This window comes from Pelophylax lessonae, assembly GCF_965119305.1.
Source record: "Pelophylax lessonae genome assembly, chromosome: 12".
NCBI classification, from domain to species: domain Eukaryota; kingdom Metazoa; phylum Chordata; class Amphibia; order Anura; family Ranidae; genus Pelophylax; species Pelophylax lessonae.
The window spans coordinates 196,062,290-196,077,039 of record NC_138779.1 but is presented as its reverse complement, the minus strand read 5'-3'; the positions used below and the strand labels follow the sequence as shown (position 1 = coordinate 196,077,039).

Below are 14,750 nucleotides of genomic sequence, written 5' to 3'. Positions count from 1 at the left end.
TACGCTCAAGTGTGAATGCAGCCTTACTGATCAGAAGCCCACTTCAACAGTAACCTGCAGAAAATGTAAGCACAGAACCCGCCTTCTAGACACGTCACTGTCCTGTCTAAACTATAAATGTAAGCTCAATCTAGGAATATGAAATGTTGGGTTTACATTCTTTGATATGCACTTGCTGTACCACATGATTGTATGAGAAAGTATCCTGTTCTCTTTGTATTGCTTCCTTTGTGTAAAACACCTGATGATCATGCCAGTCCCTCCGCTTTCCTATTAAAAAGTGACCGCACTAGGCATTAGAACACAGCGTGGTCAGTTCTCTAGCTGTGCTGGGAACTCCACCTGATCTTCAATGATAAGACTTGTCTAACAACCCCTACACAGCCATTCACTGGGAAGATCAGTGTACTGCCCCATTGTCTACATTGAAAAGCCTGCAAATGTTGCAGTTTCGTATCCCCTGCCTGTACACAAGTTAATAGCAAACTTGAAATGAAGACGCATAACAAGAGTGACTTTTTGAACAGAATATTTTATTTTGTTTACAGATGTGTTTAATGTTGTTTCTTGTTGGCTGCTGCAACCTGTAAAAGAACAAAAATTTTAGATGAGAAAACTGAAATTACAATAATGTGAAGGGTCATTTATGAGAAAAAAAAAAAAAGAGAAAAGGGCAAGAGTTAAGTCAGCTTACTCCAATGGTTTACATATCTGAGCATCCTGACGCAAAACAGGGATGAAAGAACATTTATCAGCACAAGAGACATTTTTCCTAGAACCCTTCCCCCTCCTGGCAGCAAAAAAAAAAAATTGACACTTGTAAATGTCCAAAGCTTCAGGCGCGTTTACAGGCATCAAGAGCTTGGGCATCTAGTAGGCAGTTTAAAAAAGGTTACCAATCTCAGTACATCTAGTCACATGCAAAATACTGTACATTGCATGCGATTCGGGCAGTAATCACATGAGATTCTTGCAGTGCAATTTGTGATTATTTTGTATTGATGCAAACCACACTGCAAAGTATCCATTTCAAGAGCATTTGGGCGAGTGCCGATACTCATGCATAGACGTACTGGTGCAAAATACTGACCAGGAACAAAGATTCTATTTTTTTTTCTCCTCAAGAACACACAGCACTTGTTTACACACCTGTGTGTACAGTCACATAGTAAACAATGGGCTGCATTCTAGAGCAGTAAGCTCTGGTTGACACCAGTGTGGCTTTGAAATTCAGCTACTTCAGCGTAATTTCAAAGGCACAGATCAGTGCAATTTGGATCTGTGATTTTATTGCAGCTTGCAATGTCATTTAACAGAAGTCAATTCAAGTCGCAATTAAATTGCAGAAAAGTAGTGCAAGAACCTTTCAAAGTCAGTGATTTGAATGGTTCCATTGTCAAAAATAGGGTGCAACTTGTAATGCGTTTTTGAACGGTCAAATTGCACAACAAATCACACTGGTGTAAACAAGGCCTAATAAAAAAGAGGCCTCAGAAAACTGATGGGAGTTGGGTTCACAGTAGACTCATTTTAAATCTGCGAAGGGGCAGAACAGGATCGTTTTTCCTAGGCACTCCAGTATAAACTTTTGGTGGGAAGATCTGGTATTAAAAAGCTACAAACAAACCTGTCCAGCAATTCTGTCGAGGTCTCGCTGTCCTTGTGGAGTCAGTTTGCGACCTCTGGAAAAAAAAAAAAAAAAAAAAATCAGACAACTAAATAAAAAGGGTGTCAGATTAATGTAAATTAATGGTGCAGAGAAAGGCAGGCAATCAAAGACATCGTACCAGCAACCTCCTTTATCAATTAGGACTTCACTTTCCAACATTTGCTCAGTCTAATCGGCATCCAGGGCTTTGTATTTGAGACCCGGTCAGCCCCTCTCCACCTTTACAATACCATTTTGTGTTTGAAACACTTGTGCCAAGAGGTGTGCCTGTTAATCAGCTCTACCAGTACAGAGCTCTGCAATGTGGCAGGAAGCAGCATTTTCAGTAGGGATGCACTGAAATGAAAATTTTGGGCCGAAACCGAAAATGTAGGATGCCCTTGGCCGAAAACAACTTTTTCCCCACAAATAATTTTAAATTAGATAGAACAGGGGCATACACCAAAAACAGGCAGCTACGTACACCTGTCGCTGCCACCCTGTCACAGTATATGTACTGTGACGGGTTAGCAAGTGGTTAATTTAATTACCAATGGTATTAGTAATATGCAGCATGAGGCGGTTAATGTATTGTCACTGCTGCGTTAGTGACCAACCAGTGGCAGTTAATTAACCCCTTTGTGCTGCATTAGTGCAACAAGTATCAGTGTTAATTAACACTGGTTGCACTAATGCAGCACAAAGGGGTTAATTAACTGCCACTGGTTGTTCACTAATGCATCAGTGACAATACATTAACCCCCTCATGCAGCATATTACTAATACCAATGGTAAGCTCACCTCAGCTCCCCCCCCAGCGTCCTACTCACTCAGCTCCTCCGGTGTCCATTATTCAAAAGACGCGCCTCTGGCCGGCCGCCCGCCCGCCTCCCGGTGATGTCACTACTACTACGATCGGTGGATGAATGAACTGACTCACCGGGTGGGAGGGCGGGCGAGCGAGCGGCCGCTAATAGCTGTAACTATGTGAGCCTTCACTTCAATTCCCTGTCATCGGCACGATGTACATGAATGAACTGACACTCCGGGCGGGAGGGCAGGGGGAGCGGCCGCTAATAACTATGTGAGCCTTCACTTCCCTGTCAGAGGCGATACCCGCATGATAGGGAAGTGAAGGCTCACATAGTTCTAGTTATTAGTGGCCGCTCCCCCTGCCCGATATCAGTTCATTCACACACAGTCCCGCTGACAGGGAAGTGAAGGTTCACATTAGTTATTAGCGGCTGCTCCCCCCCGCCCTCCCACCGGGTGTGTCACTTCAGTTCATTCACGCACATCGTCCGCTGACAGGGAAGTGAAGGCTCACATAGTTACAGTTATTAGCGGCCGCTCACCCACCCTCCTGTCCGGTCTGTTAGTTCATTAATGCACAGATCCTTAATTTCGGCATTTTTAACCAATTTTCGGCCGAAAATTTTGGTGGCCGAAATTTTGGTGCATCCCTAATTTTCAGTGTATACCAGTGTTTCTCAACTCCGGTCCTCAGGGCACACTAACAGGCCAGACCTTGGGGAGATGCAGACTAGAATGCTGCAATCACTAAACAGCAAATTATACCTGTGATGTATTTCAGTTTTCTTGCAAACCTGGCCTGTTAGTGTGCCCTGAGGACCGGAGTTGAGAAACACTGGTGTTTACCATTTGAAAAGCAGGGGGGGGGGGGGGAGACAGTTGCACAAAACATGAAAGGGTACAGAAATAAAACTCTATAGGAAATTAACAGATTACTTTGCTTCAAGTAGAAAAAAAAAAAATCACTGATTTGCCATGTACATAAATACGCTGTTAAATTTACCAAGGAATTTGTAATTTCACATCATTAAGTGACTGCAAAGAATGTGGTTTTAACTAGACAGATGCCATCTAATTTGCAAGCGTGACGCAAGGATTCACAAGCCAGGATAACTCCAGCCTGCTCAATGACCAATGAATCAAAGTCCCATGTTCCCGTTATCAGGCGAGATTGGAACACAGTATTATTTTTGCTGGTTTAAATCCAGAGAACACCGGACCAAATCCACCACATCAACTATGATGGTCGTGTCCCAACTACCAGGTACTGTCCAGCAAGAATGTGCTTTTCAAATTAAAAACCAGGATCTGAAATATTCTCAAGATGCTGGTTAAATGCACACGTAGGAAATTCCACCATAGAAGAACAGGTCACATAATGGTCAAGCTTAGGTTTTGGGACTTTGCATCTACAGGAGTGAACAAAATCTAGGAGAAAGTACACAAAAAGACAAACTGGTGTACGGTGTACTGGACCCAACCCATTTCAAACAGGAACACGCTGCACTTACCCATTGGGGTCTTTCTCCACCATTTTGAGTCCCTCCAGAGCCTGCATCACCTTCCTGGCCACGCTCTTTGATCCACTGCTAAAGTGGCTTGGCATGACACCATTACGCTGGCGCCCACCGTAGATTTTTGTCATGGAGCCGACTCCGGCACCACCACGGAGGTACAAGTGACGAACTGTGGAAGCTGAAAGAAGAAGAATTTCATTTATACACCTAAAGAATTCATGCAATTTCCACTTCAATCGAAACCTACAGGTTTATCTGAAGGCCAAAGAGCAGAAAATCCACCAGCATGCAACAGCAACCTATTTTACCACAAGAGTATGAAACATCGCTCTATTGAACCAACACTGGCTAACAGCATGGATCGTAGTCCCTACTCATCACTGCCTACTGCAAGGGCAAAGTGACAGGTTCTCTCTTCTAGAGCATCCTCCACCCACTGAGATTTGCTTTGGCCAGAACCAACGTGGTGTTAAGGACTGCTAGAGGACTTCAGGATGGCCTCTTTTGCAGGTATAGCCATGAAAAACATTAAAACCAAGTGCCTGCAATAAAATCCAGTAAGTGCCGCCTCATCTTCAAAGTCACACAACTTCACTGTGGTTTGCATACAACTTCAACAGAAGTCAATGCAGGTCATCCCGAAGTAGTGCAGGAAACTTTCTAAGTTGGAGCGACTAAAAACAGCAACTGATTTAGGGTCCCTTCACACGGGCGTTCCGTATGTCCGTTTTTCCTCCTATCCGTATGAAAAACGGACAGAATGTATGTCTAGGGATTGCGGACGTTAGTGGATGACCATCTGCTGACATCAGTTTTGCATCCATTCCCTTCAGTTCCGTTTTTTGAGATGGAAGAGGACCCTATATTTCTTCTGTTTAAAAAACGGAACGGATGCAAAATCGGATGTCATCTGCAATCCCATAGACATACATTATGTCCGTTTTTCATCCGCAAACGGATGGATGAAAAATGGACATACGGAACGGACCCTCCAAAAGTGCATCCGTGTCCAGTTAAAAAAAAAAAAAGTGACTGAACGGAGAAAACTGAACGGACCCTAAAAAAGTTCCATTGCACTTAATGGAACTGTCCTTAGACAAGTTGGAGCACTGAACCGGCCCTTATACACAGTTTCACCCTACCTCTACACGTGCTTGGTTGCTCACTACATTTTGGCACTGCTGAAAATGAAGAGGCTTATCTGAGGACTAGGGATGCACCGATCCGATATTCGGATCGGAAATCGGCCCCGATCCAGACAAAATAGCTGGATCGGAGATCAGTAAAGTTCGGCCGTCCCACGGGCTGATCCGGTTTTTGCTGAGTAACGGCTCAGCCATCCCTTACTAGGTGCAGTAGTAGTATGGGATGGGAGCCGCTACTTCCTGTATAGGGCCGGCTCACAGGCGGAGTGATATCAGATGCACTCCGCCTGTGAATGAAGCAGCCGCTTGCTTTGTGTGTAGCTCTGGATCGGTTCTGTATCGGTAGCGGCGATTTCACCTCGCCAAATATCGGTATCTGCTCCAAAAAAGCTGGATCGGTGCATACCTACTGAGGACAGCCTAAAGATTTACTGCTGCTCAGGGGCTCTGGGCTTCAGCAAAATGGTAGCCTCCAGCAAGAAACAGAACAATGCTGGAGGCAACTTGCACCACTAATTTAGGTTGCATAAATATTAATGTGGAATGCATGTTCCATGCTAAAGAACATTATATTTTATCAAGTCATGGGTAAAGTTCCAGTTTTAGTGTGGTCGGGACTGGAAAATGGCTGTTCAGACCTAAGCACTGCACCCTGGCAGTACGCCACGCGCTTCCCCATACTTCACTGTACCAATAAAGCCAAAGAGTTTAAACAGACTAACAGTTGGGAGCATGGGGTAGGTATTACGTGGAGAAAGGTGGCGCAATCAAAACATGTCACTTTACCCTGAATTACCTCTATCCACACCATGTTTGGACACCTATAATTTGTTAAAGTGTCAGGATCTCTTTATCCCTGCCATGTACAGGCACCATCCCCCACCACCCTCCCAAACATAACCACGTAAGTAAAATAACTGCTCTTCTACTGCAGTCCAGTAACACTGCACTGGTTTGCAGGTGGCATCCAGAGAGAGCCAGGACACCACTACCTTCAGCCTGCACTGTTCAGAATGCACTCAAAGGTCTGATCAATGCTCCACTTTAACTCAAGAGTTCTGTAACAAAATCCTCTTACCAGCACGGGTGTAGAACCAGTTTTCATCATAAGGTGCCAGTTCCTTGTGTTTGGCAAGTTTAACTGTGTCTACCCATTCTGGTACTTTTAGTTTCCCAGACCTGTGAATAAAGGAAAAAAAAAAGTTAGCCAAGTAGCCAAACCAAGAATTTTACTATACAAAGTGCAAACCTCAAACTAACAAAAATGACATGTTTAGTACATCTTCACACAGGAAGGCAACATTTTGCAAAAGATCCATCTCCAAATCTGGTACCCGTTTTCCCATTAGCATTAGGCTGCATTCATACTCGGGCTGAGCATGTCTGCTCCCCTTGAGCTTTGTTTGCCGGTATTTCAGCTTGAGCCTTTCTTTTGACAACGGAAAACTTGGTGCGGGGGGTGGTGATGGATTTGTGCATTTTTCAGTCAATACTAAAAGCTAATGTAGGCCAAGCCTACTCACACCCCCATTCTAAGCCTGTGTCATCTAATGCTGGGTACACACTAAGAAAATTGGGTGAATGATCCTCCAGTTTTCCTCAATGTTTCACAGCAAATCGAAACCAAGGATGGAACTAAACAGACTTTTGTTGTTGAGCCCCCGTTCACACTAAGGCGACCTGGTCGCCTCACAGGTCGCCTTCCATAGGGAAGCTGCGGACCCGTTCTAATAGGAGCGACACAAGTCGCTCCGACTTAGAAAAAGGGTCCGGAGCTTCTTGGGGCGACCCGGAGGCGACCGCCATAGACTTCAATGTTATGAAGTCTGTGGCAGCCGCTCCGAGGTCGTGGCGCGCTGCTCGCACCGCGACCTCCGAGGTAGCGTCGCGTGTATGTGAACGGGGGCTTACCGTTTGATTATGCTTAGTCTTTGGTATCCGATTCTTCTTGTATGAAACAGTAAACCTTAACATGAAAAACGTTAGCTCTGTTTAAATACAGGGAAAGTTTTGGAGCCTTTGGAAATGTTAATTTGGAAAGTCTGAATCGAATGTTGGAACGCTGTGTACACACTATATGGAAAACAAACTATCCTATAAAGTGTACCCTACTTAATCCTGAAAAAAAAAAAAAAAAATAGATAACTATACTTATAAGACATGCTGGTCTGGTCCCATGATCAGCTGTCAGTGGTTGCTTCAATGTAGAGCAGGGATCCTCAAACTACGGCCCTCCAGCTGCTGCAGAACTACACATCCCATGAGGCATTGTAAAACTGACTTTCACAGACATGACTAGGCATGATGGGAATTGTAGTTCCTGAACAACCGGCCTGTAATCTGCCCAAAAAGAAGCTCATGTACTTTTTTGAGCGTTTTGCTCACAGCGTCAAAACGCTCAGATGTGAACAGGGGCCATTGAAATGAATAGGATTTGTCTTGTTGGGCGTTTTGAGAGCTGATCCTAGAGCAGAAAAACTCCCCAAAACACCTACATGTGAACGGAGCCTAAGGGCTCTTTCACACGGGCGGTCCGATCAGATCCGCCTGTCAGTTTTTTAGGCGGATCTGATCGGATCCTCCATGCAGCTCTATGGGGCAGCGGAGTTCACCTCCGCTGACACCCGCTGCCATCCGCATCCGATCCTGTGCTGAAATCTGGACGGATGGAAACCCTATTTTTCCATCCGTTCAGTAATCGGAGCGGAGCGGATCTGATGAGAGCGGACAAGCGGTCCGCTCTCCTCCGATCCCCCATAGAGGGCAGCGGGTGCTGAGACACCTCGCTCTCCGCAAGCGGAGACGGAGCCGTCATCCGCCCGGCTCAGCGGGGATCGCGGATCGATCCCCGCTGAGCAACACGGATCCGCCTGCGGAGGCGGACCGTGTGAAAGAAGCCTTAAGCTCCATGTGCATGAGGCCTGAAGCTGAGCTATAAATTCTCAGGTGTGAATTAAACAAACTGCTGGAATGCGATTCATTGTTGCCAACAAACCCCAACCATCACCAATACAGGCAGAGAACATTCCCGATGGTTTCATACAGAAGGAAAGATTTCAGTGAACAGAACTTACTTCTTGAGGAAAGCAGACAGGGCCCTGACGAACTCCTGCTGGTTAACGTCTTTCACTGTTACTCCAGGCATCTAAAAAAAACAAAATGAATCAATAAGCTTTTGAACCAATTATATGGTGCAAATACATCCCAAGAAAAATTGAACCAGAAAATGTTGGTGTCATTGTCTTCTGAGAAGCTTTATTTTTCTATGCATGAAAATAAAAAAACCTGTGTGCAACAGCCCCACTAAGCTCACCTACTTACCTGAACCCCTTTTCGATCCAGTAAGGTTTTAGGAGAAACCCTCCCCACCCAGATTAGCTGAGACAGCAGCACGGCATGATGGCGCCATTGGCTTCCGCTGCAGTCAAATCCAAGTCAGTGAGGAGAGGGGGTGGGCCCGAACCACGGCTGTGTCTGAATGGAGAGAGCAGTGGCTCAGCTGCCCCTATAGCAAGCTGCTTGCTGAGGGGGTAAAAGGGAGAGGGCAGGAGCACCAGCAAGGGACCCGAGGAGGATCCGGGCTGCTCTGTGCAAAACCATTTCACACATCAGGCAAGTATAACGTTTGTTTTTAAAATGAAAAAGGCTGAGGTGTTAGGCCCCGTTCACACAGGGGCGATCCGACTTCCAGGGGCGACCTCCGAGGTCGTGGTGCGAGCAGCGCGCCACAACCTCGGAGCGGCTGGCACGGACTTCATAACATTGAAGTCTATGACGGTCGCCCCAAAGAAGCTCCGGACCCTTTTTCTAAGTCGGAGCGACTTGTGTCACTCCTATTAGAACGGGTCCATAGCTTCCCAATGGAAGGCGACCTGTGAGGCGACCAGGTCGCCCCAGTGTAAACAGGGACTAAATATCTATTTATTGACAATCAGTTTGCAGAATGCAGTGCGAACTGTAGAATTTGATCGCACCCATGTGACCTGATTTTAGTGCGGAACAAAAAAAGGTACACATTTGGGTGTGACTGCGACGCGAATGCCGCCATACAAAAACTGTATGACTGAATTTGCATTATACAGACATCGCATGTGAAGTGCACAGCAACACGGCGCCAATCAAATTTGATGTATGGCATTATACAAGTGCGAACCCAGTGCGAACTGCACTGCATTTTACCAACTGTTTCAGGGGATCATTAAAGTAGAGCTCCACCCAAAAGAGGAAGCTCCGCTTATCTGCCACCTCCCCCCCTCCGCTGCCACTATAGGCACCTTTCTGGGAGGGGAAGGTACCTGGTTTTGACAGGTATCCACTCCCACTTCAGGGTGATCTTGCAACAGTGAGATCACACAGAAGTTGGGCCTCCCTCCTACTTTCCCGCCACCGGGCCATTCACAAAACACAGTAGGGATCCAGCTGTGAACCCTCAAGGCTCCATTACCAGCTTCCCTTACAAGGGACGGCGGCGGGCGCATTCGAGCGCTGATGTAAAAGTCGGCTGCGGGGCCGACATCACAGGATCCCTGGACAGATAAGTGTCCTAAAATTAAAAGTCAGCAGCTGCTGTATTTGTAGCTGACCCAATTTTTTCTGAAGGAGTGTGGAGCTCCTCTTAGACCCCATTCAGACTAGCGCGACTTGTCAGCCTGACAAGTCGCGGTCGGTCGCTCGCCATAGATTAGCACAGGACCCATTCTAATAGGAGCGACACAAGACGCTCCGACTTAGAAAAAGGGTCCAGTACTACTTTGGGGCGACTTGCATTGACTTCCATTATGTGAAGTCCCTGCAAGTCGCAGTGCATGCTGTGCACCGCGATTTCAGAGGTCGCCCCTCAAAGTCGGATCGCCTCAGTGTGAACCGCCTCTTAAAGTGAAGTTCCACTTATTTTTGTGTTTATTAAAAGTCAGTAGCTACTTTTAAAAAGTGTAGCTGCCAACTTAAACATACACTCACCTGTCCCACGGTCCAGCGATGCGGCCGCCCAAAGCCTCGGTTCGATCTTCTCGGTGGCGCCGGCATAACAGCCGGGCGCGCACGCACTAGTGGTGTTGCACACAATGAATGACCAGGTAACCAAGAAGATTGCAGTGAGGGAGTGGGATTATCTAGGTACCCCCCCCCCAAAAAAAAGTCACTTTTAGGTAGAACTCCACTTTAAATGCCGGTTCACACATTGCATGCGTTTCGCAAATCACATGCAATGTCTGTGCAAGCAGATTGTATGGCTGGATTTGCATCGCATTCGGACCAGTCGCACAGGACCTGTTTTTTGGGTCAGCACCAGAATCTGATCACATGGGTGTTCATATCTATGCGATCTGATAGTTCGCACTGCGATACGCAAATTAATCTGGGGGTGTCAACTTTGAATTTGACACCCCAAGCGGTTTGCATACGGCAGTGTAAACTGTCTGCGAGTCGGGTGCAATGTGGGATTTCGTAGTGGAATCACAGGGTTCCCAAATCGCACCAATGCGAGCCAGCCTTTAATCGGGCACCTACAGCAGATCGCATGGACACCATTCGCTTGCAAGAAATGCGATCCAGGGAAACGCAGCAAATCTTGCACGCTGCCCAAATCGCATTGGGTGCGAAACAGCGCTCAGTGACACTAATAGACCCCAAAAAATAAGAAATGGAGGGGGCTGGGAACTGGTAAGAACACCATTTAGTCAAGACACAGCTGGCCCAGCACTGTAAGTGACCCCAGTGAATGAACACCTAGGAGGCACATAGAGATCCAATGATGAGGGGGGAAATGTATGGGCCTGTCCTATATACAGATCTATGGCGGCTCCCCCCATGCTGCACACACACCATGTGCCTCACACTACAGCCGGATGTGGAGCACAGACAAGAGAACACTACATTCACACAAGGCCTACTCTACTGTGAAGCCCCCGGCCTAGAGTCATTCACACCGCCCACGAGCTCAACCCCAGCGCCGGCACATTCCTCAGCAAACACCGAGGCCTACCGCGCGACACCAGGCCTCTGAGCCTCCGCCAGAGACCCGGAGCACAGCAGCGACCCCGGACCACACAGTGCTCCACTCCGCCGATCTTCAGACATACAGCGAGCCGGTTAAATCTCCGGGAAAACCCGTTAATCCGGTCTCCGTTAGAGCCGCGCTAGGCCTCACTCACCTTCTCTCTGTGGAGCCGAGAAGGGAAAAGGGATCGACGGGGTCTCCCGTGCGCAGAAGAAAGGGAGGGCGGCGAAGTCACGCCTCTTTATGAGCGCGAGATTTCGGATTGGACGGCGGGTCGGGCTAGAGGGCGTAACTGTGCGTTTCAAGCTGGAACGCAGCGGAGAAACTTCCTGTATGGTGGCTGGCATGGGGCCAAACTTAGTAGAGTTTGATTTATAAAATCTGCAGCAGAGAGATGGGATGGAAGCTGTAATTGTTTTTTTTTTTTTTTTTTTTTTTAGTTGAACTATAGAAAAAACTTTTTTTTTCTATTTAGGATTGAGTAAGGAAGGTTTATAAGCCCTGTCAGATTTTCTTCCGCCATCGGTGTCCCATTGTGGAGATTTCCCTTCGCTTCCTGTCCCATAGCCAAACAGGAAGTGAGAGAAAATCTCTTTAAAGAGGAAGTAAACCCTTCTCTGCAACTTCTACCTATAGGTAAGCCTATGATAAGACTTACCTATAGGTACTGTAAATATCTCCTAAACATGTACCGTTTAGGAGATATTTACCTTACATGCAGCCAATGACGTCACTGGCGCATGCGCTCTGAAGGAATGGCCGCTGGTCCCGTTCCTTCAGAGCCCCGTGCCGTAACGTCACCGCAGCTCCAGCCACTCAGATGGCCGGATGCCGCGATCCCAGAAGACAGGCGACTGAACATGTCCTCCGTCACAGAGAGGTAAGCGGACGGCACGGCGGGGGCTCGTTCTAAGGTAAGTATTTCATAATGAGCTAGTATGCGATGCACACTAGCTCATTATGTGTTTCTCTTTCAGGGGGAAAAAAAAAAATTGGGTTTACAACCTCTTTAAATTAACCACTTCAGCTCTGGAAGGTTTACCCCCCTTCATGACCAGGCCACTTTTAGCGATACGGCACTGCGTTACTCTAATGGGCAATTGTGCGGTTGTGCGACTCTATACCCAAATAAAATTGATGTCCTTTTTACCCACAAACAGAGCTTTCTTTTGGTGGTATTTGATCACCTGTGCGATTTTTATTTTGTGCTATAAATAAAAAAACAATAACAATTTTGAAAAAAAAAAAAAAAATCTATATTTTTCACTTTCTGCTATAAAACATTCCCAATAAAAAAATGAAAAAAAGTCGAATTTCTTCATCAATTTAGGCCAATATGTATTCTGCTACATATTTTGGGTAAAAAAACCCCCCACAAAAAGCGTATATTGTTTGGTTTGCGCAAAAGTTATAGTGTCTACAAACTATGGGATATTTATATGGAATTTTTAAAATTTATTTATTTTTACTAGTAATGGCGGCAATCAGCGACTTATAGCGGGATTGCGACATTGCGGTGGACAAATCTGACACTAAAGCCCCGTACACACATACCGATAGTCGGCCGTAAATATTTGACCGATCGGCCGATTGTAGGCTTGTTAGTATGATGCTTCCGACAGCCGACAGCGCATTTTCGGCCGAACAGAATCTGTCGTGCAGGCATTAAAATATTTGTTGGCCGTCACCAGAACGGCCGATTGTTCGCCAGTCAGTACAGAATTCGGCCGACAAACAGCAGATTTGCAAGACTGGGCATGCTCAGAAAAGAAAAAAGACAAGGAAAGTTAACCATCACATGACATCACTTCTGCAGTCGGCTGTTGTTGGCCGACAAAATTCGTGTGCAGTCTTTAGCACTTTTCAGCCGACAGGACAGCCCTGGACAAAAGACGGCCGACATTCGGTACATGTGTACGGGGCTTTAGTGACACTTTTTGGGGACCAGTGACACCAATACAGTGATCAGTGCTTAAAAATATGACTGTCACTGTAATAATGACACTGGCTGGGAAGGGGTTATCATCAGGGGTGATCAAAGGGTTAAATGTGTTCCTAGGGAGTGCTTACTAACTGTGTGGGATGTGCTTGCCCTGTGGGAAGACAGAGATCCATACTCCTGCTTAGCAGAAACACAGGATCTCTCTCCTCACCTCTGAAAGAACCGAAATCTGCCTTGTTTACATAGGCAGACCGCAGTTCTGCCTCTCTCAGGAACGATCGCCAGGTGCGGGCTGACCCGCTGATTAGCTCCCCCTGTGTCCAATCACAGCCAGAGCTGGTCACCGCCCAATAAGTGTATATTTATTGGTTTTGCACAAAAGTTATAGCATCTACAAACTATTGTATATACCCTGGAATTTCTATTTTTTTGTTTTTTTATGCTAGTAATGGTGGTGATCAGCGACTTAGAGCAGGACTGCAATATTGCGGCGGACAATCGAACACTAACTGACACTTTTGACACTTTGTCGGAACCAGTGACACTAATACAGTGATCAGTGCTAAAAAATATGCACTGTCACTGTACTGATGTAGCACCCTCCTAGTCAGGTGCTAGTTTAAAAAGCATTGTTATGCTCCATCAGCTTATCAGGGGAGCCTGATCTATTTGGTTGCCTGTTGCATGTTCCAAGGTATGATTCACTGGGTCTGAGGGAGTGTCCCCACTGTATCCAATGGGGAGGCCTGTTGGACAGTGGAGGAAACCTGGCCAGTGACACATTGGCTTTTGTGAGAGTCCCATTGGGAGGGAACTCTTGCAATGCATCCTGGGATTGCTCATAAAAGCTAGGGGGACATGTGACAGGGCGGTCTTTGGCGGGAAGCAGAGTCCCAGGAGGAGGCTGATGGCTGTCTCTCCTCCTGCTGTCTGAGCAAGGTGGTCATAGGCAGTGGGCCTAGTGAACCAGGTGTGGAGCTGAGCTGCAGAGGATTCAGTAAAGCTGACAGTGGAGCTGCTGGCAGAGTCTTCCGGGAAAAAACAGTGTCTGTGAGTACCAGGGGACTTGCCAAAGGGTCTGCCCAGGAAGGGGGACCACTCCAGTGAAGTCAGAGGATCAAGGGGTCAGCTCACATGGAGTGTCAGAGTAAAGGGGGTGCTGTACTGAACCCTGAAGAGCAGGGAAAAGGTGGTGCCAAGTAGAACTCTGAAGAGTGATTCACAGTGCAGTACAGTTTTCTTAATTCTTCTTCACTGCAGTGGCAAGGTGAAGCAGCGGCCTTGCCGCACCCAGCTATATATTTAGAAGTCCCAGTAATTGTGCATAGTTTGTTCTGTTGGAGTATCCCACTCATCCCTTCTCCTATCCAAGTTCTCAAATAAAACAACAAAAACCAAAACCCCTGGACTGTTTTTTGACTGAGACAAGTACTTAGTCAAGTTGTTGCTATGGGTAACCCAGGGGAATCCGTACCAAGCAGTTCCCACGGGAGTAGTGCTACACTGATAACCCTAGCTGGGAAGGGGTTAAACATCTAGGGCCATCAAAGGGTTAAACATGTGCCTAGCCGGTGTTTGTGTGCACAGTGTGAGGTGCTTTCACTAAGGGATGTGCTTTGCAGGGAAAGAAAATCCATCACATCCCTGCTGACAGGATAGAGCTCTGCCTTGGTTACATATGCAGAGC

The 14,750-nt window shown here is 46.7% G+C and overlaps 1 protein-coding gene across 1 annotated transcript; it reads right to left on the bottom strand.

Annotated features, from left to right (window-relative positions):
- Window positions 1–554: 554 nt before the first annotated feature.
- LOC309568593 (small ribosomal subunit protein eS19) lies at window positions 555–11,354 on the bottom strand (the record flags this gene model as incomplete). Its single annotated transcript, XM_082274300.1, has 6 exons — window positions 11,276–11,354; window positions 8,198–8,268; window positions 6,202–6,302; window positions 3,973–4,156; window positions 1,628–1,682; window positions 555–584 (listed from the first exon to the last, which is right to left on the bottom strand). Exons 2-6 carry the CDS (start codon window positions 8,266–8,268, stop codon window positions 555–557), a joined length of 441 nt encoding a protein of 146 aa, XP_082130426.1. The 5' UTR covers window positions 11,276–11,354.
- Between the last annotated feature and the right edge of the window lie 3,396 nt (window positions 11,355–14,750).